Raw genomic sequence first — 24,019 nt, 5'->3', positions numbered from 1 at the left:
GAATTGTAGGTGGAGTCCACCATTTATTGGTTCTTTTAAATTAAATGTTGATGGTGCCCGCAATCCGTCTTCGGGTCTTGGATCTTCGAAAACAGTAGCAAGAGATAAGCATGGTAGGTGGTTATGGGAGATTGAGAGAAATATTGGAAGATGTAGTGTTGAACAAGATGAACTTTGGGCTATTTATGACGACTTTCAACTAGCATAAGATTTCAAGTGGAATGAGGTTATCCTTGACGTTGCTTGCACTTTGGTTGTTAAAGGTATCCATGACGGTCTTAAAGGACAAGTGAATAGAGATTTAATTTTATGAACTCAAGAATCGTACAGACGTGAATAGCGAATGGTCATTAAGCAGATTCCAAGAGAAGCAAATTTTACTCCCCACAATCTGGCGGGATTAATAAAATTGTTTCCATTTGGCCCTCGAGTTTTCCATGTTGCTCCTGCTAAAGTACCTAACCAGATTTGATTAGATAATATATCCTTGCTGTCTGATTCTAACGGTGTCTCTATTAATTTGTAATTGATTCTTTCCTATTTTTACTACCAAAAAAAAAAGCTATCAGCAAGTTGAGAAAAAAAATGGGACTAAATTTTCTTCCCCCTTTTTTTATTTTTGAAGCTTGGATAGTCTTAATTGATTTATTTCTTTGTATAATTAAGTTTTGATATTAATCTTCCCTAGATTTGTAATTATTAAAAATAATATTTTAAAATTTAAATATAAAATGTAAAATCTCTTATTAAAATGTAATGTAATTTACGGTTGCCACAAATAGTCTAAATTTCCAGTAAATAAATGAATATTTGGCGGTATAGTAAAGCACGTTAAGAAAAAGAATTCATATTTTAAGGGTTATGTTTTTCAGTTGGATTTTTCCCATTTTTATAGGTATAAAACTACAATCATAAAAATATATAATTAGGATTAAATTAATATAAAATATAATTAGATTGAAATTTACCGTAATAAATTTAGATTAAAATTAAAATTAAAATTAAAAGAAAATTTAGGATCAAGGGTTTTAGAGTCCAGAAGTAAAAATTTTAGTAGATAGGGATCCTGTAAAAACTTCTTTCGAGGAATGGGCTAGGCCGGGCCATTTCTCAAGAACAATAGCTAAGTCCACTTGGATCTGGAACCTACATGCCGATGCTCACGATTTCGATAGCCATACCAGTGATTTGGAGGAGATCTCTCGCAAAATATTTAGTACCCATTTCGGCGGTCCAAAGTTTCAAGATATAAAATCTAAGATTTAAGGTTTAAGGTTTAAGACGTGGAGTTTAAGATTTAAGTAAAAAAATTATTAAAATAATATGCTAATGATGTAAAAAATATTAAAATAATATTAAATAATTAATAAAGAATACAAAATAATATGACTTTTATGTTTCAGGCAATCATTTCCCTTTAAACTTCTATTAATTGATTTTGATGATATAATTTGATGATAGAAGTTAATTTAATTGGTAAATTGTTTGGACATTAGAAGAATTTATGAGGAAATTTTAATGATATGTGAGCTGCACGCTCCAATAATGAGAGTAGGAATGGCATCCACCACTGAAGAAAAAAAGCAAATAAAAGAATTTCTCAACCGTATTATTTTATGTATATAGGTTTAAGCATTGAGGAGTGAGAAATGACTGCGTTTTTTAAGAGACTTTGTTTGATCATATTTCATCTTTCTCCTTCATCTTCCCCCTTCCCCTTCCCTTTCTCTGTACTCCAACTCCTCCCTCTTGTTGTTTTTAATTTCTTAAAAAATAGAAAAGAAAAAAAAACCCCACCCTTTTTATTGCTGTAGCTATTCAAATCCTTTTGTTTTCTTTCGAGTCCCAGAGAGGCCCTTTCTTTTTCCTTCCTTAAAATAAACAAATCCTCCACCCCCCCCCCAAACTGTTTTTAATCTAAACCCCATAATTTTATATATAATTTTTCTTTCTTTTTTTTTTAAAAAAGGGAAAAATATTTTTAATCCTTTGTTTTTCCTTATTTTGTGTCGTCCTTTGATGCTGGCATGGCTGGTCTTGATTTAGGCACTGCTTCTCGCTATTTTCACCAGCTTCACAGACCGGACCTTCACCTCCAACACCAACCTGAACCGGAAGAACAAGAAGCTTCCAACAACCGTGTTGGTGGTCACTATGGGTCAGCTGACCATCACCAAGACGATGGTTCACGCCAAGCCCTGGATTTAGTCAACGCGGGCAACTCGGGTGCGGGTGACCTTGTTGCCCGTAGGCCCAGAGGTCGTCCTCCAGGTTCCAAGAACAAACCCAAGCCTCCAGTCATCATCACAAGGGAGAGTGCAAACACGCTCCGAGCTCACATTCTTGAAGTTGGGAATGGCTGTGATGTGTTTGACTGTATTGCCAACTACGCTCGGAGAAGGCAAAGGGGAATCTGCATACTGAGTGGAAGCGGTACGGTGACCAACGTGAGCATTAGGCAACCAGCTGCAGCTGGGGCTGTAGTTACCCTTCATGGCAGATTTGAAATACTATCACTTTCGGGTTCGTTTTTGCCACCGCCAGCTCCTCCAGGTGCTACCAGCTTGACAATCTATTTGGCTGGCGGGCAAGGCCAGGTTGTAGGAGGAAGTGTAGTTGGGGAACTGATGACGGCAGGGCCTGTTATTGTCATAGCTGCATCGTTCACAAATGTGGCCTATGAAAGGCTGCCTTTAGAAGAGGATGACCAGTTGCAGATGCAAAGTGGCAGCGGTGGCGGAGGAAGTGGTGGTGGAAATAACATGTTTGGTGATGGGGGAAGTGGGGCTGGTGGGTTGCCTTTCTTGAATTTGCCTCTGAATATGCCGCCTAATGTGCAGTTACCTGTTGAAGGATGGCCTGGAAATTCAGGTGGTCGACCTCCGTTTTGAGATCAAGCTTGGGTCAAAATGAGAGCTTTGGACGGAAAATTAAAAACTGTTCAAAAGCGGGTTTCATTAGTGATATAATCGGGATTCTTGGATCATAAAGGTCAGGAAATTCATGGATTACTTATCATCCTCATCATTATCATGCTGCTTCTTCTTCTTCTTCTTCTTCTTCTTCTTCTCCCACTTCCTCTGATGTTGATGTTAATCTTAGTTTTTTTTTCCCTTTTGATCTTTGTTTTAGTTTTTTTCTTTTTCTGATTTTGGAATCTATAATTTCTGGAAATAGTCCTTTCTCTTGTTCATGGTGGACTTTCTTCTTTCTCCCTATAAGAAATGGTTTGATGATGTATTAATTTAACTCTTGTTGGATAATATCAGTCACTGAATTCCAGTGTTACTAACAGGTCAACTAGGGTTTTCATTCTTTTCTTTAAATTGCATCACATATCAATCTGTTTCATCTCCTATATATGTTTCAGACACAACATATATATATATATTCCTTGTAATGGAAAGTACTCACAGGCTTTCCAAAGTAAATCTTGCAGGATTTGGTAACATGGGATTGTGTTATGTTTGCATAGTTTTCAGTACATAATAAATAAAACAGTATGAAATTATAGTAAATTAAGAGGAAAGGTTTCGTCACTTGGGGGGGGGGGGGGATTAATTTCTTCTTAATTGTTTCTAATGGGTGCCTGTGCCTCACACAACATATCAGTTTTTGCTTTTGCATTGAAGTTCAATTACCTTCCTACACAGCTCTCTTGGGAACAAGCCCCTTCTATTTTTCTATTGCATCACATTTCCTCTCTTCCAGATCTTTTCAACTATGTCAATACACATCACAAAACTAACTACCTTCCATTTCTTCTTCAAATAACCCTCTCAAATCTACATCAACTAATTAGCTTATAGGTGACTAACCTATGTAGGGTGATCCAATATATATATAATTGCAGTATATTTTGCAATTTGTGGTTTGTCCACTCAGACTCCATTAATGTTGTTTTGTGACAAATTTTGACACCCATTTAGGGTGGGAATGGGTACTATAAGAATGGAGATTAATGTTGTCCTTTGAGACAACCTTATTGTAGTTCCAGGGATGGATGACGAATTTTATTTCCTCACAAGAAATGTCAATTTGTAGTATCTAAATAAACTACAAGCAGTATTCTAAATTATGAATTAATAATCAACTCATGAAGCAGTCTTTAATTATACAAAATGTTTTTTTTTTTTGCATATTAAATAATATAAAGCCACAGTAGTGTCTTCATATTCAAATATTATTTTTTGGTGATTATAATGAATCACAACAGTTTGGAAATGGCTTTAAAAATATGAATCTGTAGCATGGGAAAGGATATATATATATGTGTGTGTGTGTGTGTGTGCATGGTTGTGTAGGTAGTGAAAAACTTGTTATCAGTCGTCATTTATATTAGAGCAAGTAATTTAACAGACTCAATATAAGAACATATGCAAATCCCTTTCTTTTTATAAAGAGATATATAGCCTTACGATGATGATTTAACATGTATGTATATAATATAGTCATAGATACAGCATGAGAATTTTAAGAATAATAGGGATTGGAAGCTTGGGGTAGCCCTTTTTTATTTTTTATAAAATAATAAAGCTGTTGTTTATCCATCTTTGATGCTGATTCCTTTCTTGCTTACGATTACAGCCTCTTCTTCATCATCTTCATATTAGTCTGTTTAATCACTGAGTTAGGTATTCTTTTAATAGTGGACTGACTTTAATAAATATATATAATATAAACTATATATCTATGTGTGACTGAATTTATTCTTATCTCCACTTTGAATTCCATCGTGGAGAAACAAAATGCTTACTTTGCCGTACGCCAACTATCAGCAGTTGAAAGCAGATTGTTCTCATTGTGCTTAATTTTGGCTTTAATGGGACAAATCATTCAAACAAGTTTTGTAAATTTCTGGAATCATAATATGCCCACAATATTTTCTTTTAAGCAAAATCCGGGATTTTTTTTTTTCATTTCCGCAAGTTGTATTCATATAAAAGATGCTTTGATTTTAGCTATTTAAATTCATGCATGCAAAACTACACTTCGACATTTGGACTAAAATCAAATTTTGGAGTTGTAATTATTAAGAACATTTTATTTGAATACTATTTTAACTCAAATATGATTAATTTTAAACCGTAAAACAAATAAAAATATGCAGACATCTACTCTAATATGTATATATATATGATGGTCTCCCAAAGGGTATATTTTTTTGAAACTCCCAATGGTGGTGTTAGATTGAATGGAAGTGCTATAAGTTTGTTCCATACAAACACATATTGATGTTTGAATAGTTATAATAAAGAGGAAAGAAATATCTAGAAATTTAATATATTACTAGATAAAATAAAATATTATTTTAGTTGCATATAATCTAATTAAAGATTATTCTATAAACTAGAAACATGAATATTTATAATAATAAGAATATGTATATTATTAAGGAGGTATCTACCTTATATCCAACTTGCAAATCTTTATATATATATATATATATATATATATATTGCCCTTATTATGAGAAAATGCCCCAACCTTGTCCACAGCATCAAGTAGTATCTTCATTAAACTTAATGATCTCATACCAATTATTTTTTGTAATTACAAATAGAGTCAAAGTTTCCTACTAATTATGCTAACAACACAAAGAAAATGATAAGATTTTAGCTTAACGACATAAATAAAGTAGTTTAGATGTGGTGGAACATTTTTATTATAAGGAAATTACCTGGTTTTCTACAAACAAGAGCTGACCTATTCTCGCAAGAAAACTCCCCTTGTTTGATTAAGCCTAACGACCTAATTATTTCCAAGAATTTTATTATTATTGTGGTTGTTGTTTGTTTCCAATGACAAGTGATGATAGAATAAACCCACAAAATGTCTTCACTTGATTTGATTTTATTAGATTAATGGGTGCTCACAATGCATAAAATACCAAATCTAATAAATAATATAATAGCAAACCCAGACATGAAAATGAATTTTAAGATAGAAATACTAAGAAATGATGTTGTCCTGAGAACCTATCAACAGTACTTATTATAAGTTCCAAAGTACATCATGATTACCATTGACCAAAAAGTAATTAGCAATTATGCAAACCACTGAATCGATATAAAGAACGAAGTCATATTATTAACCAAAAGGGAACCACCATTTATAATTAATTAACCCAACAGATCGCACAAATGATTAAGCAGCTTTTCTGGTTATTGCCCCCCAAGAACCCAATGCTTCTTGTTGCTTCATCTTCGAACTGGGCTGTATCAGTTGGGCTGAATATAATAACCCATTTGCACAGTCTGTCTAATTATTTTTTGAGCATGTGTAATAATTGATATAGATGCATCGTCAATGGTGACAACAAATCCCATTGAAAACTATAGAAGACTCCTATCATATTCAGATCCATAAAAACGAGTCTTACATCTAAACTCTAAAAGCAACTAGAAGAAGAGGAGGAACAAACACTCTGACCAAAGCAAATTTGAGATTCTAAAGAAAAAGGTGTCAAAAGCAGTCATTTTTTAGTAAGGTGAAGAAAACTTAAAAAACTACTCAACAAGAAAAGAACAAAAAGACTGGATCTATAAGAAAATTGATTCTCCACCATTCTTTCCCAGTTTGACAGCTAAGGGTGTTGCATATTCGATGCAAGAACAGTCACTAAGTTGATGCCCGGGCCCAAAGAGCTCGACTGTTTAATTCAGGATGCAGCAGGCATCTTCATTGTTGAGTGTGGCCAGGCCAAAGTGAGTTCATTTGTGAATTCATTTGCACATTATTATTATGCATAGATGGAGGAGCCGAATTACTATAGAATCCAGCCCCTCCATTAAGAGGGCTACCACCGTTTTCATCAGAAGACTCGCTTGACCCACCTTGCGATGGAGAACTACCTGCTGTCCCTGGACCCCCTAAGTTTTGCATATTTGACGTTGGCATGAGAGGTCCCGTTTTGAAAACATCTAAGTTCTGTTTTCTCCCATCCGCAATAAAGCTGCCAACAATGACCTGGCAGGAGATAGAAAACAAGAATGAAATACATTTATGTCATGCCATGAGAAGCAACCCCCTTAGTACCCGGATGATTACCCAGTTGCATGGTTAGGCTTCTGAGATGTGAATGCAGCAAAAATTCTATCATACTGTTACGAGATTTAGTCTAAGTATCGGATATACCTGAACTGGTGATGCTGCCTGTAGTGCGCCTACAACTCCACCACCTACCACTCGACCATCAGACCCAGCCAGGGAGACATTTAATCCACCAGTCCTGTTGCAACTACCACTGTTTTCAGAAACCAAGAACGAACCTGATAAAGAAATAATTTCATATCGGCCCTGCAATTAGAAAAAATATATATTGCCTTAACTAAATTGCACATTTTTGATAAAATATTATAATTCAAACTACTAAAACTGCACGGACCATTTCAGCTTGAAAATATTTCATGTGTCCCACAGCCATGTAATGCTGAGATTTCAGCTTTATACATGTCTTTCCATACCATTAGCTATATAAATCTCAGAAAGTAAACTCAAGGGGAAAAACCTATGCGACTGAAAAGAACAAACAACCCATGGCTGCATGGCATTACTAGCCTACTTCAATTTATATTCTTCAGTTGACCTCAACAGCCTATACATGCCAATCATCCAACTATAACGTGATCTCATTCTCACATATGCACTCGCCTGTTCCTCTCTTGCTTTCAAATCAAACTTATTTGACTAGCTAGTATAAATGGAGGATCACTTTAAACAGCAGTACATATGAGACCAGTGACCCAAGATTGCACCTTATATGGGCCTGCTTGTAGTGTGTTCTGGTATATGGAATTCCAATATAAGGTTTTCATACACGCTGTCTCCTAGTTGGTTTTGCTTCAAGAATAGTTCTCACATCGATTCTCTTTTATACCTCCAAATGGAGGCAGCTAAGCTTTTTTATTTATTTTTTTGTTTGAAATATTGCTGCTGCTGTTGATGGTAATGGTAAACCCATTTGTTACCTGACATGAAATGTTAGCTCTAAACCTAATAATTGTATCTAAAACCAACGAGTTCATCTAACAGAACTGCACATCAAAAGAGCCAATTAGCAATATGAACACAAAAATCCACTGTTATCAACAAGATGACATTAACAATAAAAATCCTTCCAATAACTGACCTACTCTGTTAAATATTTTCCCAGTATTATTCAGTCTTTTCATTGGGTTATTGATAGAGTGAATGGATTGTCCATTTATAAAAATCTCTTTTGATTCAAAATCGTGGTGCAACAAGTATTCCCCCCCTCCTGTTCTGGTCATGGAATAGATGAAATAAATCATGAAACTGAGGATTTACCTCAAAACTTAAAATCTAACAGTGGTCTCACAAGCAACAATCAACAAAGTCATTTAGACATTGTTCTTCACTAAGCCAAAAAGACAAGACATAAGGTATGAGCATTAGTCTCTTGGCTGATCTGTATTCACATTCATAAGTTCTTTTTCTTCTGAACTAATTCATTTGCTTTCAGAATGAGATACTAACATGCAACAAAAAACTTATGATAGGTTAAATTAAAATGCATCTAAAAGTTGCAAAAAGTAAATAGATTATTCTCTAAAATAAAAAAGACACCAACAGATGTGTGTGTGCATTGTGGACATATACACACAAGCTCACAAACACATACATGGGGAGACAGGAAATGCCTTTTTATGTTAAAGAAAAGTGCAGAAAGTTTAAACTTCAGCAGCCCTGTAAATATGTATGCAGTCCAACTTAAGCCAAGGTATTAACCAGATGATTTCATTCAAGATCAAACTTAGTTTATCAGATGGATATTATATTGATGTTAAAAATACCTCAAATTTCACCATACTACCAGATAATACAGACTGGCGGAGTGTAACATTACAGACAGCACCATTTGCAGAGAGAATACAGATCGTGCGTGGCCCTTGCTGTGAAAAGGCAGTAATCTTTGATGCTATATCCTACACATGAAAAGGCTATACTATTAAGGAACATCATAAATAACGTTCAAGAATTACAAACATGATCAATCAGAACCTCTGCAAATACAATAGTATTGCACGTTTACTGGCAAGCAATAAAATTTAAGGCTGATAAACACAGAAGTATCTCCAACAATGAATTTATGAAACAGCATATAAAAGGCGTAAATATGACATGACTCAAGCAAGGATCCACATGCTCTACACAATTTACATTGCTCAATTCAGTATTTAGATCTTAATTACTTCATGGTGCTCTGCTTAGCAATTATAGGATGAGTTGCTTTTATGCAATATTTTCCATATCCATAATTCCAGTTGTATTACAAAGGGTCTGAAGACACTCTTTCATGCTAGCTTAAAACATTTGAAAACACAATATAAGAGAATTTAATCATCTCCCAATATAAATCCCTTAAGACCAAGAAAACTTCACACATTCTCCATTCCATCTAAAACAACCATCGTTACAAATTATATATACACCACTCACCTCACCGGTGTTCACGGTGATCACATGAGGAGTAAATCCCACCCCTGAAACTCCACCTAACCAGAGAAACAGAAGCACAAAATTTAAACAACGAATTATGATGAAAGAAGAAGATATAACATTTGACACTGAGATTCTTAGTTACCTAATGCATCGATCTGTCTTTTCCCAGAACCGGGCGGCCTTCCACGATTCCTTTTAGGAGGCGGTTCAGCGGCAGCACCAACACTTGGTAAACCGACGGAGTCGTTAACAGCGTGATTGGCGGAGTGAGTAGGAATTTGGGTAGTGGGTGCCAATTGTAAAGCAATGTTACCATCGGGAGCATATTTCCTAGGCCTACCTCGCTTCTTTTTAATGGTGGGCTCTGTATTGTACTGAAATTGCGGCGATCCATCAAAGGCGACGGAGTTCAAAGAATCAAGCGGCTTGAGTTGTTGTTGGTTTTGATGATGTTGTTGATGATGATGATGGTGTTGATGAAACTGTTGTAAATGGTGCTGAGGCGGCGAAGTTAAGGGGTTGAAAGAGAAACGATGAGCTGAAGAAGGAGGGATATTAGCCGTCTGATTGGAGGTGATCAAGGTGGAGTTGGACGGATACGATGAAGACGTGGGTCCTATTACCATCTGCTGCGCTTGTTGTGCCTGTAATCCCCTTCCCCCCGCTGCCGCTCCCTGCACTTCTCTCGACTCCATTTCTTTTTTTTTTTTGTTTTTGGTTTCTTTCTTAAAACAAGAAATTCTTTCTCTCAGAGTTGGATGAAATAGGGAAAAAATGAAAAGAAAGAAGAAGTGTAATTTGTAACTCAACTGAAATTGCGAAGGAGTGTTGGAGAAAATAACTCGGAGGAGTTAAGTTTAAGAGTTGTATGAGTTATCTACTTCAAGAACTGAAAGAAGTGCCAACTCTAAAAAGGAAGAGTACCATTGGAATTAAAAAACTCCAACATATAAATTAAATTAATAAACATTTCCTAATTATAATTTTCCACCTTAAAGTAGGGTTTTTGTTATTTATTTATTTTAAGTTTAGGGTTTTAATACATTTCCAAGTGCACTTTATTTGCCCCTAGATTTTGTCGTGGGGGAGCCAACTGCCGGATTTCAATTTTTGGGGTGAAGAGTAACATGTACATGAATGTGATTATTTTGACGGTAAAATTTTCAAGCAACATTTTAATTCAAAGTTTCTGTGTTATAGACATTAAATGATAATTTAACATCCAAAGTGAATTTTTGTTAAGAGTCAAAATAATAATAAAGTATCATTTTAATTGTGGTTTGTGTTATTTATTACCTCGTTCTTTAAGAGGCAAGGAAATTTAGTAGGCTGCATGTGATAGATATGGTATTGGCGTCATCTTTGACGAAAAGAAAAAGGGCAAAACATAACAGACAATGCATTACTTCGACGGATGGTTGCTTTGCCGAAATACAGATGTATGTAACTGCCATGAATTTAATGGGTGTTGTACATAATTTATCTAAAAGAGGGAAAAATGGATAAGATAAGCCCTAACCTTATCAATGACAACAACAATCTCAATTTCAGCAGTCAACACATGACTCGGGTATCCACGCCTTACCTGGCCACACCATTCAACCATCTATGATACCTACCAAAACATTGCACCTGATATCTCCCAGACACTTTGGTGCTAACTCTAAGAATGATGCTTAAAATTATGGAATATGCTTGAAATGGGCTCTGCTTTATGCTCTTTTACTAGGCAAAAACCTCCACTTTATCATGGTTCAAGTTACATGTGGATACAATCTCACAGTAGCTACCCCAAGCTACTTAGCACCTGATCTCATATGAGCCAGCCCTGCCCTTGGTAATATAGCCAACCCCCTCTTCTCCCATACCTGTGACATTATGAAGTCAATAATAGCAACTTCAGCTACAAGAATTACAAAATACGTTCAGAATATATAGGTATGCTTCCAGAGGTTGTAAACATTGGAAACTGAGAGGAAATTTTGGGATAAGTTTCATCTGTATTTCTTTCACCAGAAAGCATTAAGACGTGTGTTTTGCAAAAGCACGGTAGGGTGTCAATATCCCCTGTTTTAAGTCACCTAGAATTTATGTTCTTCAGCAATTTCATGATACACAAATAATTAGTTTTTGTTGTCCAAGATGTTCATAGAGAACCAAATAAGACCTTAGTTCCCTTCATAATCCATTGATCATCCAATAATTCCTGGTAGCAACGCTGATTCCCTATTTCCTATTCATCTAACATACATGAAAATTCAGCAATCTTTGAAGGGTAAAAAGGAATCTACAGCATCAATGATAAAGATTACAGATAATAAGGTTAATAAGTACATCAAAAAACTAGGAGAATAGTTTCAAGAACAACATTTTTTCTATATTTTTCAAGAGAAATTAAAACCAAAGCAAAATTGATTCAACATGATTGAGCAGTAAGATAGCAATCTATTTAGGCACCTCAAATTCCATCTGAATTGGTGGTCTCATCCAAAATCTCTTTTCAGCCATCGTGGAAATTAACTCAACTTCTGCACTCAAGGTTGGCTTTGTTTGTCCCGGGAATTTTCTTATCCTAGAGAATCACATGAATTTTAACACTTAGCAACTGCAGAAGTCAATCTAGAGATAAACCGCAGGCGTGAAAAAACTACTGAGCAGTAAAGGACAATAAACTCATTGGGTAATTTCCGAAGAGATGGGTGCAGGAACAGGATTGAGGTTGGGGCTTCGGCACCCACATTGCATATTAACAAACTAAACACTTACTTCCAGAGCAAGCTATCAATAGGGAGCATTATAGTTTGCTCAACCTGATGTGACTTGGAAACTTGTTTCACTGTTTGTTTTGGAACAGGAATTCTGATAACTACAAGTGCAAACATTTTTACTCCAAAGACGCTTTTAACCTGAAATATTTATATAAATAAACCAACAGAAACACAAACTTCCAAATATGGACAATTTCAAAATGTATGATTATAAACCTTAACATTTACTTGCATCAATGTTTGACCAAGTTCCTTAATTGTTGGCAATATCTGGAAACGAAGACTAACACCCTCAGTGAAACAGTACCTATGCGTCCATCAAGTCAAAAAGAATATTAAAAAGTCTATATAAAACAGTTTTAGAGTGCAAGAAACATAGAAATATGATCAGGCGTCACCAATATAAAAGGGAATAGATAGAGATTGCATCACTAAGCATTTATTTTCACAATCTAACTGGATTACTTGGTTCAAATGGCTCCATGATCAACAAAAGCATTCTAAAAGTAACATAGCAAGCAAATAATGAACACAGCTTGGTAGTCTTCGAAGCTAACTATAGATAAATATAGAATTTATCATTCACAATTATCTTAAGTAACAAACTTCTATGTGACTGACCTTACATACTAAATAACACAAACTTAAATCACAAACTTCATCAACTCAAAATAACCATCTGGTGGCACAAAACTAACAGTCTTTTCTGACTTGAATCTAGTAAGATTCACATACTGATGGAAAGTAACATTGTCCAGCTTAATAGTTTTGCCACTGCAGAATATAGCATTGTAAGACACAGAAACAAAGCTGGACTAGTATGCTCTGAAACGAATATCAGGAAATTTTAACATCATGGCAACAGAAGCAATATTAACAGAAGCCACAGAGTTTAAGAAAATAGGCAATCTAATACGAAATGCTTCTGAAAGTCACAGGAATAATCAAAATTCCATCATAAACACTGCAACTTTAACAAGCAAGAAAACAAAAGAGTGACATATGAACATAGTGAAACAGTATTAGACGGGGACTTGAATGCAATCAGAAGCCACCCTTTAGTAGGATGGGATTTTAGTTGTAATACTTTCTCAAGTCCAACTTTGAATCAGGCATTCCAGAGAGGAAGCACTTCTTAAGAATCTTTTATTCTTCCTCATAACATCACAATAAAGCACACTGCCTGAAATCACCAAATGGTTTATTTTCAGCCAAACAGACATCAACAAACAAGAACACTTCTGAAACCAGCACCAACCATTTTAAGACGTAAGCAGCTTTACACTTTCCACAATGTCCAGAAACACCAGAAACAAACAACGGTTACAACCTAAGCCACCACATCTGATAGAAAGGAATTTGACAGAATTCAGAAGTTAGCACCTAATTCTTTTTTATAAGCAAGCCCCTCTCTTCACCAGCCAACAGCACTGGTAACTTGTGAAGTTGCATTTGGAACAGGCTCATCTGATGGCTACCTGTTTAATGCATATAGAAAAACGGTCAATGAGAATGCACCTTTACATAAAAACTAAAGCACAATAATATACCTACCTCTGCCATACAAGTATTACCTACATGCATCAATTGTCAAAATACAATATACCTATAATACATAAAATACAGCTCACCTTGGATGAAAATGGAGATTGCACTCCTTCCTGAGTATACAACTTTCTTCACCCTTCCAACTTCCATTCAGCAGCACAAAATGTCTCATTATAAATGTATGGTACAGAAGTTAACATGCAATTTAAGAGACAGAAATTGTATTCATCATTATTCAATAGTTGATTGATTGATCAGTTAAATCAACACATTCAGTTACTAGTTGCTACCAGTATTAATAATGTCGATCTAAGCTTCTTATTACAGATTTGCAGTCCATAATTCCAGGAGTTAAGAGTCAAATGTAAGTACATGCACGATATAGCAAAGCAACAGAACTTACAGAACATCATGAATTAAACCAAAAAAATTAGTAAAACGAACTATAAATCAAGCAAGAGGATGTGTATTGAAGACAAACCATTCAAATGTCCTTAAATAAGATTATTATGAACACCATTTCCGTCAAAGGCGCCACTTAAATAAGATTGAGCAATGCAACAGCCTGCAGAAGTATAAATGACAGCATAATCTTTTCTATATCTAATAACCAATAAACTGAAACATGAGAACAAAGATATCTACTGTACCTCAACAACAAACTTGAACGCACAAGCTACGTGAGCATCACTGCTAACGATAATTACTATGTATACAGAGGCGGAACGTTAACCACAAAATTTTGAATATTAATCATTTAGTCCCAATTTTTTTTTAAACTTCAATTAGCCCCAAAATTTAATTTTTTGAAAATTTTAATTAGACCCCAAAAATGTTTTGAAAATTCTCGTTAAATCACCAAAAGTTTGAAAATTTTAATTGCATCCCAAATCTTGAAAATTTTAATTGAACCCCACAATTTAGATGACAACATCCGCCGGTGTATACAATGCTGATTCTCATGTAAAATTAAAAGCAACCTCCAATCTGTCGCACGGGACATGTAACGGGTTCCTTGGTTAGCAAAATGTGCATAGGAAGGAATCCACCATATTTCCCCTATATGAAAATTATACTAAATCAACTACACGCGGGGGGAAAAACCTAAAACACTTGAGCAATTATCATACTTGAAAAAAAACAACTAAGCTCGCGTTCCAATTGAGCTGGCGACGGCTGAAACCAATGACAGAACCGGTTCTGGATAAGTAGTGGACGCTTGCTTCGAATTTTCTTTGGTGATCCTCGCATCGGTGAAGAAGAGAATTTATGAGGAAATGGAAAATGTGTTCAAAGAAAAGGTCGAGAGGTTTAATCGTCAAGGGACATAAACGATACAGAAGTTTTAACTTTTTTTTTTTTTTGAAGGGGTCGTTATATGTATTTTTACTCGTATTTATATTTGATAAAAGTGATTATTTTATTAAATATTTGATAAAATTGATTATTTTATTAAAAATAAAAAAATTATTTTAAGTGTTTAATTCAAATTTTAAGGTTAATTTGATAAAATATTATAATTAGTTAATAATCCTGAAATTAACATTCATTGAATTTTTATAATAAAAAATTGGGTGAATTAACTTTAAAACTCTAAAAATCATAACGATCCGATTGTATTTAACAAATAAAAGGTAAAATTAAATAAATTCACAATTAAGGCTAAATTTATTATATTAACATAAACTTGAAAGGTCAAACATAATAATATTAACAATTAATTTTAATCAAATCACTTCTAAAATTTAAATTAAATACTAAAAATTAACTTTGTTACATTTGAATATTGTTATACCCTGCATCTTGGGAAGACTCCTCAAACATCCACTGTTTGTGACCAAGCCAAGGACCATTCCTTGTGACCAACCTCTCGATACAACTTCTCGTGAAAATCCCTCAAGACAACTCCTTTTACTCTAACATTGTACAAGGGCCCATTTATGTAACACCCCTTAACCCCAAACCGTCGTCGGAACAGGGCTACGAGGCATTACCGGATATATCAGACAACTTATGGATATTTTACAATTATTATAACATTCATAGTATAATTAAAAAATTATGTCCCTATAATGGACTTTCGAAGCCCAACACAAGTATTAAAGTGGAATGGAACGGGACTTGTTCGAGTATTCAGAGATTTTTTTTTACAAAAATTTCGACAGCATTTCTTCTTAATTTTTACATAAAACCCCCTGCAAATTCAAACTAAAAACCAACTAATCCAAAACCAATGGCATAATAAAAACAATTTAAACCTAAATATATCTAAATCATAACCAATAGTCATTTAATAACTAAACATTCATAATATTAATCCAAATTAACTAATAACTTCATTCATTTTTTTCATTCCAACTTATACCAAATTATATAATATAATATTTACTATTTTATCAAACGAATAACAAAATATGGTATACCATTCTTATAACCAACTTTACAAGTATATCTGTATAATTTATACAACACCTAGTACATGCCACTTTCAATTAAGAAAGAAAACATCACCCAAAATTTGTTGGAGTCGGGATCGTTCAGATGCTGGACCGGGGTACTAGACTCCTATTAACCTACGCACGGAAACAACCGCACGTTGAGTATTCCGTACTCAGTGGTATTACCATAATTCAAATTATAATAGCAATAAAGAATTTTAATTACCAAACATGTAACTATCTAATTTCACAAATATCAATTCATTCTTAAACTTTCATTAATTAATAATAACGATACAATTTTTATCTATTCTTCAGTTTCCATCAATATTACATGTAACAATTTCAATCACTACATGAACATTAAGTTCATGCCTTTCATTTTCAATCTCAATTTCAATCCACTATTCAACTTTTTCGTTTCTTTCAATATTTCAATAATATAATCAATCAATTTATTTTAAATTTCTCATCTTAGATATTCACCCTATTAACAAATCCGGACTTTGACAGATACACGGATTCCAACCCAACACACCAGTACGGCACATTGTGCCTAAAACGGTACATAGTACCTGATCAGTATACGACACACGAGGTGCCTGATCGATAAACTCCAGATCCTATGGCATGCCAATTATATCTGACTTAGCCCGACTAGTTAATAGGGTATTTCAATTCTCAATTCACTTTCATTTCCATTCCAAGATTACTTTTCAATTAAAATTTTCACATTCAAATAAATTTACAATTCAATTATACATACACATTCACCATTCAATTCAATTCTCATTCAACTCAAATATCAATACTTACCTTATAATTCACTTATTAAATATAGAATTGATATAAAACATTTAATAAAAAGTAATTTGAATTATAGTAATACAAACCATGAATTTCTCGTTTTAATCCTCGATAGCTTTCTCCTTTCCTTTGTGCGCCGATGTCTTGGGTTCTTTGTTAACTTCGAAAATAATAATAATTTATAATCATCAATATAACACAATTCAATTTAATCCATGAGCCTAAACATGCAAATTTAACCATTTTTATACACATAATTCCACTATTTACTTATATGTTCATTCAAAGCTGTCTACTTGAGTCATTGTTACTAAATCATTTATATCTTGAGCTAGGAAACTCAAAATTAAGATCCACTAATTTTCCCTGAAACTAGAATCACATATATTCTTACCATAAAATTTTTAGAATTTTTGGTTAAGCGAATAAGTACATTTTATTCTTTAAAGTTTCCCCTGTTCTGCTGTCAAATAGTTCCGACCATTCTTCACTAAAAATTAATTATATCACAGTACAGAACTCGGATAAATTCCCGTTGATTTTTCATGAAAATAGACTCATTAAGGATTCTAGACATATAACTTTAAGCCTCTAATTATTTTTCTTCAATTTTTTGTGATTTTCCAAAGTCAGAACAGGGGAACCCGAATTTATTCTGACCTTGTCTCACAAAATTCATTATATCTCTTAATTTACAATTCAATTGCTTATATCGTTTCTTCTATAAGAAACTAGACTCAATAAGATTTAATTCCATATTTTATTCATCCTATAATTTAATTTCTACAATTTTTGGTGATTTTTCAAACTTAGACTACTACTGCTGTCCAAAATAGTCTTAGTACAAAATGTTGATTTACTTTAATTTCAATTTAATCCTAACTAAATTCACTTACTTTTCTATCTTAATTCATACTTTATTTCTATTCAAATTTTGTCCAAACTCATACTTAACTATTAAATTTCCAGCATATTTTCATAATTTCGAATTTATTTCCATTTAATCCCTAAAACTCAAAACTTATAGCTTAGTTTACGATTCAATCCTTTATTCAATTCCAATCAAAATTTCTATCAAAGAAACCCTCAATTCCATCATTTTATTCAATATGAACCAAACTTAGAAATCTAATGACTTTCAAAATTTCTACTTAAAACAAGTACTATTTATCTCTAGGATTCCAAAAAACTCAAAAATCATAAGAAAATGGGCTAAATTGACTTACCAAATTAACTTGGAACCTTTCAAACCCTATTCTCCCTTTTTCCTTTCTTTCTTTCTTTCTCCCCTGTTTCTTCTCTGTTTCGTTTCCTGCTATTCTGTTTCCTTCCTTTTTTTTTATTCTTTTGTTTCTTTCCTTTATTTCCTTTTTATTTACTTTACTTTTAATAATAATAATTTAATATATATATTAACATATAAAAATCTTAGATTTTTATGCTTATGCCGCCTCACTTAGGACAAATGGCATAATTGCCATTTTGGTCCTCTTCATTTTCTTTTAATCTACAATTTAACTTTCATCATTTATTCAATTTAGTCATTTTTCCTAATTACTCTTAATTAAGCTAAATTCACCTAATTTAAACCTAATTAAACACATCGCTAAACTCATAAATATTTCTAGTAATTATTTCGAACTCGATTTACTAAGACGGAGGCCTGTTAATGTACTTTTCCGATGCCCGTGAATTTTGGGTCATTACATTTCTCCCCCCTTAATAAATTTCGTCCTCGAAATTTACCGGAGAATAGATGAGGATATTGTGCTCTCATCGTTTCTTCAGGTTCCCAAGTCGCTTCTTCCATACTATGACTCCTCCATAACACTTTTACTAGAGGGACCCGTTTATTTCTCAGCTCTTTTACTTCTCGAGCTAATATCTGAACCGGCTCTTCTTCATAAGTCAAATCAGACCGAATTTGAATATTTTCAGTAGGAATAATGTGGGAAGGATCTGATCTATATCTCCGGGCCATCGAAACATGAAAAACATCATGAATTTTCTATAATTCTAGAGGTAAAGCTAGTCGGTAGGCAACAGGCCCAATTCTTTCCACAACCTCATACAGCCCAATAAAACGTGGACTTAACTTACCCTTTTGGCCAAATCTCAAAACTTTCTTCCAAGGTGATACTTTAAGGAATACTTTATCACCAACAGAATATTCAATGTCTCGCCGTTTCAAGTCTGCATATGATTTCTGCCTATCAAAAGCTGTTTTCAATCTATCTTTAATCTTCTTAACTATTTCTTCTGTTTCTTGAATCAATTCTGGCCCAATCATTTTTCTTTCATTCAATTCTGTCCAACATACCGGTGATCGACACCTTCGACCATATAATGCTTCATACGGAGCCATTTGAATACTAGATTGGAAACTATTGTTATAGACAAATTCAGCTAATGGCAAATAACGTTCCCAACCTGATTCAAAATCAATGATACAAGCCCGAAGCATATCTTCTAATATCTCAGATATACTGCTCGGACCGTCCATCCATTTATGGATGAAAAGTCGTACTAAAGTTAAGTCGAGTACCCAATGATTCATGTAGCTGTCTCCAAAATCTCGATGTGAACCGAGGATCTCGATCCGAGATTATTGACACCGAATACCGTGTAATCTAACAATTTCGAATATACACTTCGCAAGCTTCGCAATGACCAATCTGTTCTATGACTATAAAGTGAGCTGATTTTGTGTCGATCAACAATTACCCAAATAACATTCTTTTTACTTGCTGACAATGGCAATCTTGTAACAAAATCCATTGTAATACGATCCCATTTCCACTCAGGAATGCTAATAGGCTGAAGTAATCTAGTAGGAACTTGATGTTCTGCCTTTACTCGTTGACATGTCAAACATTTACTAACATATTCAACTATGTCTCTTTTCATTCCAGGCCACCAATATAATTCTCGTAAATCACAATACATCTTTGTTCCACCAGGGTGCAAAGCAAAAGCACTATCATGTACTTCTCGAAGAATTAACTCTTTTAGTTCAGAAGTAGCTGGAACACAAACTCGATTTTGAAACCTCAAACAATCATACCCGTCAATACTAAAACTCTTGGTTGTACCATTTTGAACCATTTCTTTTCTTCAATAATCTATCATATTTCATCCGAAATGCTTCTAATCGATCAAACATCATCGGCTTAACCCTTAATTCACTAGCAAGCTTCCATCATCATTAATACTAAGTCGAGCAAATATTGCCCTTAATTCCCCAACGCTTTCTACTTAATGCATCACCTACCACATTCGCCTTTCCCGGTGGTAATCTATAATACAATCATAATCTTTCGAAGTTCGATCTCACTGTCTCGTCTTAAATTTAACTCCTCTCATGATGTAAGATATTTAAGACTTTTGTGATCCGTGTAAATATAGCATTTTTCACCATATAGGTAATGCCTCCAAATCTTTAAAGCAAAAATTACTACAGCTAGCTCCAAGTAGTGCGTCGGGTAATTACGTTCATGTGGTTTTAATTGTCGAGATGCATAAGCTACGACCTTCCCATCTTGCATCAATACACAGCCTGCATCGCTTAGAGAAGCATCACTATACACGACAAAATCTTCTCCGACTGTAATGTTAATACTGGGTGCCTCTGTCAACATTTGCTTCAAAGTCTCAAAACTCTTCCGCCTTGGTCATCCCGGATAAAAGGAACATTCTTTTGCGAGTTTAGTCATTGGTAGTGCTATCTTTGAGAATCCATTTACAAACCTCCTGTAATACCCAATTAAACCGAGAAAAGCTGCGTACCTCGATACATTCTTGGGTGGTTTCCATTGGACAATCGCTTTAATTTTCTTTGGATCAACCCGAATTCCGTCTGCAGATACTACATGTCCCAGAAATACAACCTCTGATAACCAAAATTCACATTTACTGAGCTTTCCATACAACTGTTTCTCTCGTAAAATCTGTAGAACTATTCAAAGATGCTGATCATGTTCTGCTTCTGTCTTCGAATATACCAATATATCATTAATAAAAATCACCACAAACTGATCTAAACACGGCTAAAAAATACGGTTCATCAAATCCATGAAAGCAGCTGGAGCATTGGTCAACCCAAACGGCATCATTAAAAATTCATAATGGCCATAACGAGTACAAAAGGCAGTCTTAGGCACATCACTTTCCTTTACCTTTAGTTGATAATACCCGGATCTCAAATCAATTTTTGAAAATACTGAAGCTCCCTTAAGTTGATCAAACAAATCATTTATACGAGGCAACGGATACCGATTCTTGATCGTCACTTTATTCAACTGTCGATAATCAATGCATAACCGCATAGAACCATCTTTCTTTTTACAAACAACACTGGAGCTCCTCAGGGTGAAATGCTTGGTCTAATAAATCCACGATCTAGTAAATCCTGTAACTGCACCTTCAACTCTTTCAACTCAGTGGGTGACATTCGATATGGAGGTATAGAGATTGGTGCTGTACCCGGATACACTTCAATAGCAAATTCAACCTCTCTGTTAGGTGGTAAGCCCGGCAATTCTTCAGGAAATACATCTGAAAACTCACATACGGTCCTGATCTGACTACACTGACTTCCAACTAAATCAGAATTAATAACATATGCCAAATATGCTGAACAACCCTGCTGAAGCAATTTATTAGCTTTCATTACCGAAATGATGCGTGCCGAACCACTTGTATGGATGCCACTTACTCCAACTCTGTCCCCATCCTCTGTCTGAATACTGAATCTCTTTTTGTAACAATCCAAAATCACCCCATATTCGGATAACCAATCCATGCCCAAAATTATATCAAAGTCCCCAAATGGCATAATTAACAAGTCAACCGAAAAGTTTTATTTCAGATAATCAACGGGCATCTTAGCAGACTGATTCACTAACACCGTTTGCCCCAACGGACTCGACACCTCAATAGACACTCTAGACATTTTGGATTTTAATTTTCTCAACTCAACTAAATTCGAATTAATGTAAGAATGTGAAGATCCAGGATCAATTAACGCATAAACAGCTCGAATACAATAAAATATACTGTTACCACATCGTGGCATCGCCTTCTTCACGAAGTTTTGACCACATAAGCTCTAGTCGGTATTCGGTTTCGCATCGTTGAGTAATAATATCACCGCTCCTTCTACCAGCTCCTCCTCTAACAACCGAACTACCTCTACCTAGACCTCTGCCTCGAGCAGTAGATACTGATTTCTGTGATGTGACAGGAGTATCATTTTTATTCTTCAGACAATCTTTAACAAAATGCTCCGTCGACCCACAACGGAAACAACCTCCGGTCACTTTCCAACATTCACCCAAATGTCTCTTTCCACAATGTCCACATTCTGGAATGTCCACATTTCGAGGTGGACCTCGTATACTACCAGTAGATACCATCGTCTGTTTTCCCTGGCTTCTTCCACCTCTGTCTGACCTAAAACTGAATCTCCAACCACCCTGAGATTCTTTTGGTCTTTTCGGCTGAGGGTTTCAACTGGTAGTTCTCGTACGCTTCCCAGCTGGTCTAACACTTTGAGTCTTTTTATTAAAGCCCAACACTTGTTCTACCATTTTAGCTCGCTCAATCAAGTCTACCATTTCAGTAATACGTTGAGATACCAACTGTAATTCGATCTTATCTCGTAAACCCCGTAAAAATCTCTTAGAACTATCAACTTCAGTTGGAATAAACTCTGAGGCATATCTACTGAGTCTCGAGAATTCCCTCTTATAGTCTATTACTGACATGTCACCCTGTTGTAACGTCAAAAACTCTTGTTTCTTGTCTTCGATGTACATTTCTCGGATATATTTTTTTTGAAACTCTTTCTGAAATAGATCCCAAGTTATCTGGTTCTCTGGTAAATGTCGAACCACTGATTCCCACCATAAGCAAGCTTCTTCTTGTAACAACGATACAGCACCAATCAAACACTCTCGGGGGGTACAATCTAATTGTCGTAAAATTCTTTTAGTCGACTTTATCCAATTTTCAGCTACAAATGGATCGACTCCTTTCAGACCCATAAATTCATTGGCACCATACTTTCTCAATTCCTTTATCGGGGCCCGTCTTTGAATTGGAACTGAAGTCATAGCAGGAACAATTTCCATTATTCTTTGTAGTGCATCAGCAATTTTTCTATTTGTATCAGAATCATCTCTATCATTTCTTCTTTCTGCTCTAGGAGGTTGGTTTCTCATCGGGTTAATACTAGGTGTTACCGATTCAGTTTCATCTAACCCGTAAGATTCGTCTTCTCCAGTATGCATTTCTTCATCAGTATCATTTATTCTTTCATCCGACATCTTTAATCTATAAAACAAAACAAATAAATAGATCAGCATCCAAAAATCCCGACTCAATTTTGACTCAAAAGTGGCATGTACTTCTAGACTCAATTTCGAGCTCGATATAGCCCGAGAATCAGCTAAACCTGATAGCTCTAATACCAATAAATGTAACACCCCCTAACCCCAAACCGTCGCCGGAACAGGGCTACGAGGCATTACCGGATATATTAGACAACTTATGGATATTTTACAATTATTATAACATTCATATTATAATTGAAGAATTATGTCCCTATAATGGACTTTCGAAGCCCAACACAAGTATTAAAGTGGAATGGAACGGACTTGTTCGAGTATTCGAGATTTTTTTTACAAAAATTTCGACAAAGACATTTCTTCTTAATTTTTACATAAAACCCCCGCAAATTCAAACCAAAACCAACTAATCCAAAACCAATGGCACAATAAAAAGAATTTAAACCTAAATATATCTAAATCATAACTAATTCATTAACATAGTCATTTAATAACTAAACATTCATAATATTAATCCAAATTAACTAATAACTTCATTCATTTTTTCATTCCAACTTATACCAAATTATATAATATAATATTTACTATTTTATCAAACGAATAACAAAATATGGTATACCATTCTTATAACCAATTTTACAAGTAT

At 34.6% G+C, this 24,019-nt stretch overlaps 4 protein-coding genes across 11 annotated transcripts; 1 reads left to right on the top strand and 3 right to left on the bottom strand.

The window, feature by feature from the left end:
• The first annotated feature begins 1,650 nt into the window (after positions 1 to 1,650).
• On the top strand, positions 1,651 to 3,292 carry LOC108469092 (AT-hook motif nuclear-localized protein 23-like). The gene has a single exon (XM_017769981.2). It carries the CDS (start codon positions 2,028 to 2,030, stop codon positions 2,889 to 2,891), a length of 864 nt encoding a protein of 287 aa, XP_017625470.1. The 5' UTR covers positions 1,651 to 2,027; the 3' UTR covers positions 2,892 to 3,292.
• A 2,973-nt stretch (positions 3,293 to 6,265) lies between these two features.
• On the bottom strand, positions 6,266 to 10,488 carry LOC108470141 (AT-hook motif nuclear-localized protein 13-like). Its single transcript, XM_017771380.2, has 5 exons — positions 9,608 to 10,488; positions 9,463 to 9,518; positions 8,817 to 8,948; positions 7,138 to 7,299; positions 6,266 to 6,969 (listed from the first exon to the last, which is right to left on the bottom strand). The coding sequence occupies exons 1-5, from the start codon at positions 10,158 to 10,160 to the stop codon at positions 6,682 to 6,684; spliced, it is 1,191 nt and encodes a 396-aa protein (XP_017626869.1). The 5' UTR covers positions 10,161 to 10,488; the 3' UTR covers positions 6,266 to 6,681.
• Positions 10,489 to 10,887: 399 nt separating this feature from the next.
• On the bottom strand, positions 10,888 to 15,150 carry LOC108467778 (AP-2 complex subunit mu-like). Of its 8 annotated transcripts, none has more exons than XR_008286952.1 (8): positions 14,912 to 15,150; positions 14,432 to 14,840; positions 13,865 to 14,346; positions 13,492 to 13,711; positions 12,450 to 12,540; positions 12,232 to 12,371; positions 11,923 to 12,037; positions 10,888 to 11,333 (listed from the first exon to the last, which is right to left on the bottom strand). XR_008286952.1 is itself a non-coding variant. In XM_053031539.1 (6 exons), the coding sequence occupies exons 3-6, from the start codon at positions 12,465 to 12,467 to the stop codon at positions 11,262 to 11,264; spliced, it is 345 nt and encodes a 114-aa protein (XP_052887499.1). In that variant the 5' UTR covers positions 12,468 to 13,711; positions 13,865 to 14,346; positions 14,432 to 15,150; the 3' UTR covers positions 10,888 to 11,261. The 8 variants fall into 8 exon arrangements, 1 of the variants encoding a protein (XP_052887499.1); XR_008286954.1 differs by having other exon boundaries at positions 12,462 to 12,540; XR_008286953.1 differs by having other exon boundaries at positions 13,617 to 13,711.
• Positions 15,151 to 22,533: 7,383 nt separating this feature from the next.
• Positions 22,534 to 23,352, bottom strand: LOC108468283 (uncharacterized). Its single transcript, XM_017769175.1, has one exon. It carries the CDS (start codon positions 23,350 to 23,352, stop codon positions 22,534 to 22,536), a length of 819 nt encoding a protein of 272 aa, XP_017624664.1.
• Positions 23,353 to 24,019: the final 667 nt, after the last annotated feature.

The sequence above is a fragment of the Gossypium arboreum genome, chromosome 8 (assembly GCF_025698485.1).
Source record: "Gossypium arboreum isolate Shixiya-1 chromosome 8, ASM2569848v2, whole genome shotgun sequence".
Classification (NCBI taxonomy): domain Eukaryota; kingdom Viridiplantae; phylum Streptophyta; class Magnoliopsida; order Malvales; family Malvaceae; genus Gossypium; species Gossypium arboreum.
This window is presented reverse-complemented; position numbering and strand designations above follow the sequence as displayed.

Excerpts from the sequence above, each read along its gene's own strand:
- LOC108469092 (XM_017769981.2), top strand. The coding sequence starts at position 2,028 with ATGGCTGGTCTTGATTTAGGCACTGCTTCTCGCTATTTTCACCAGCTT.
- LOC108470141 (XM_017771380.2), bottom strand. The coding sequence starts at position 10,160 with ATGGAGTCGAGAGAAGTGCAGGGAGCGGCAGCGGGGGGAAGGGGATTA. Across the intron at positions 9,519-9,607 it reads AAGACAGATCGATGCATTAG|GTGGAGTTTCAGGGGTGGGA; the intron begins GTAACTAAGAAT and ends TTCTCTGGTTAG. Across the intron at positions 7,300-8,816 it reads GTAGTATGGTGAAATTTGAG|GGCCGATATGAAATTATTTC; the intron begins GTATTTTTAACA and ends TTCTAATTGCAG.
- LOC108467778 (XM_053031539.1), bottom strand. Across the intron at positions 12,038-12,231 it reads ATTGATAGCTTGCTCTGGAA|GATAAGAAAATTCCCGGGAC; the intron begins GTAAGTGTTTAG and ends GTGATTCTCTAG. Across the intron at positions 11,334-11,922 it reads CAATTCAGATGGAATTTGAG|GTATGGGAGAAGAGGGGGTT; the intron begins GTGCCTAAATAG and ends ATAATGTCACAG.
- LOC108468283 (XM_017769175.1), bottom strand. The coding sequence starts at position 23,352 with ATGTCGGATGAAAGAATAAATGATACTGATGAAGAAATGCATACTGGA.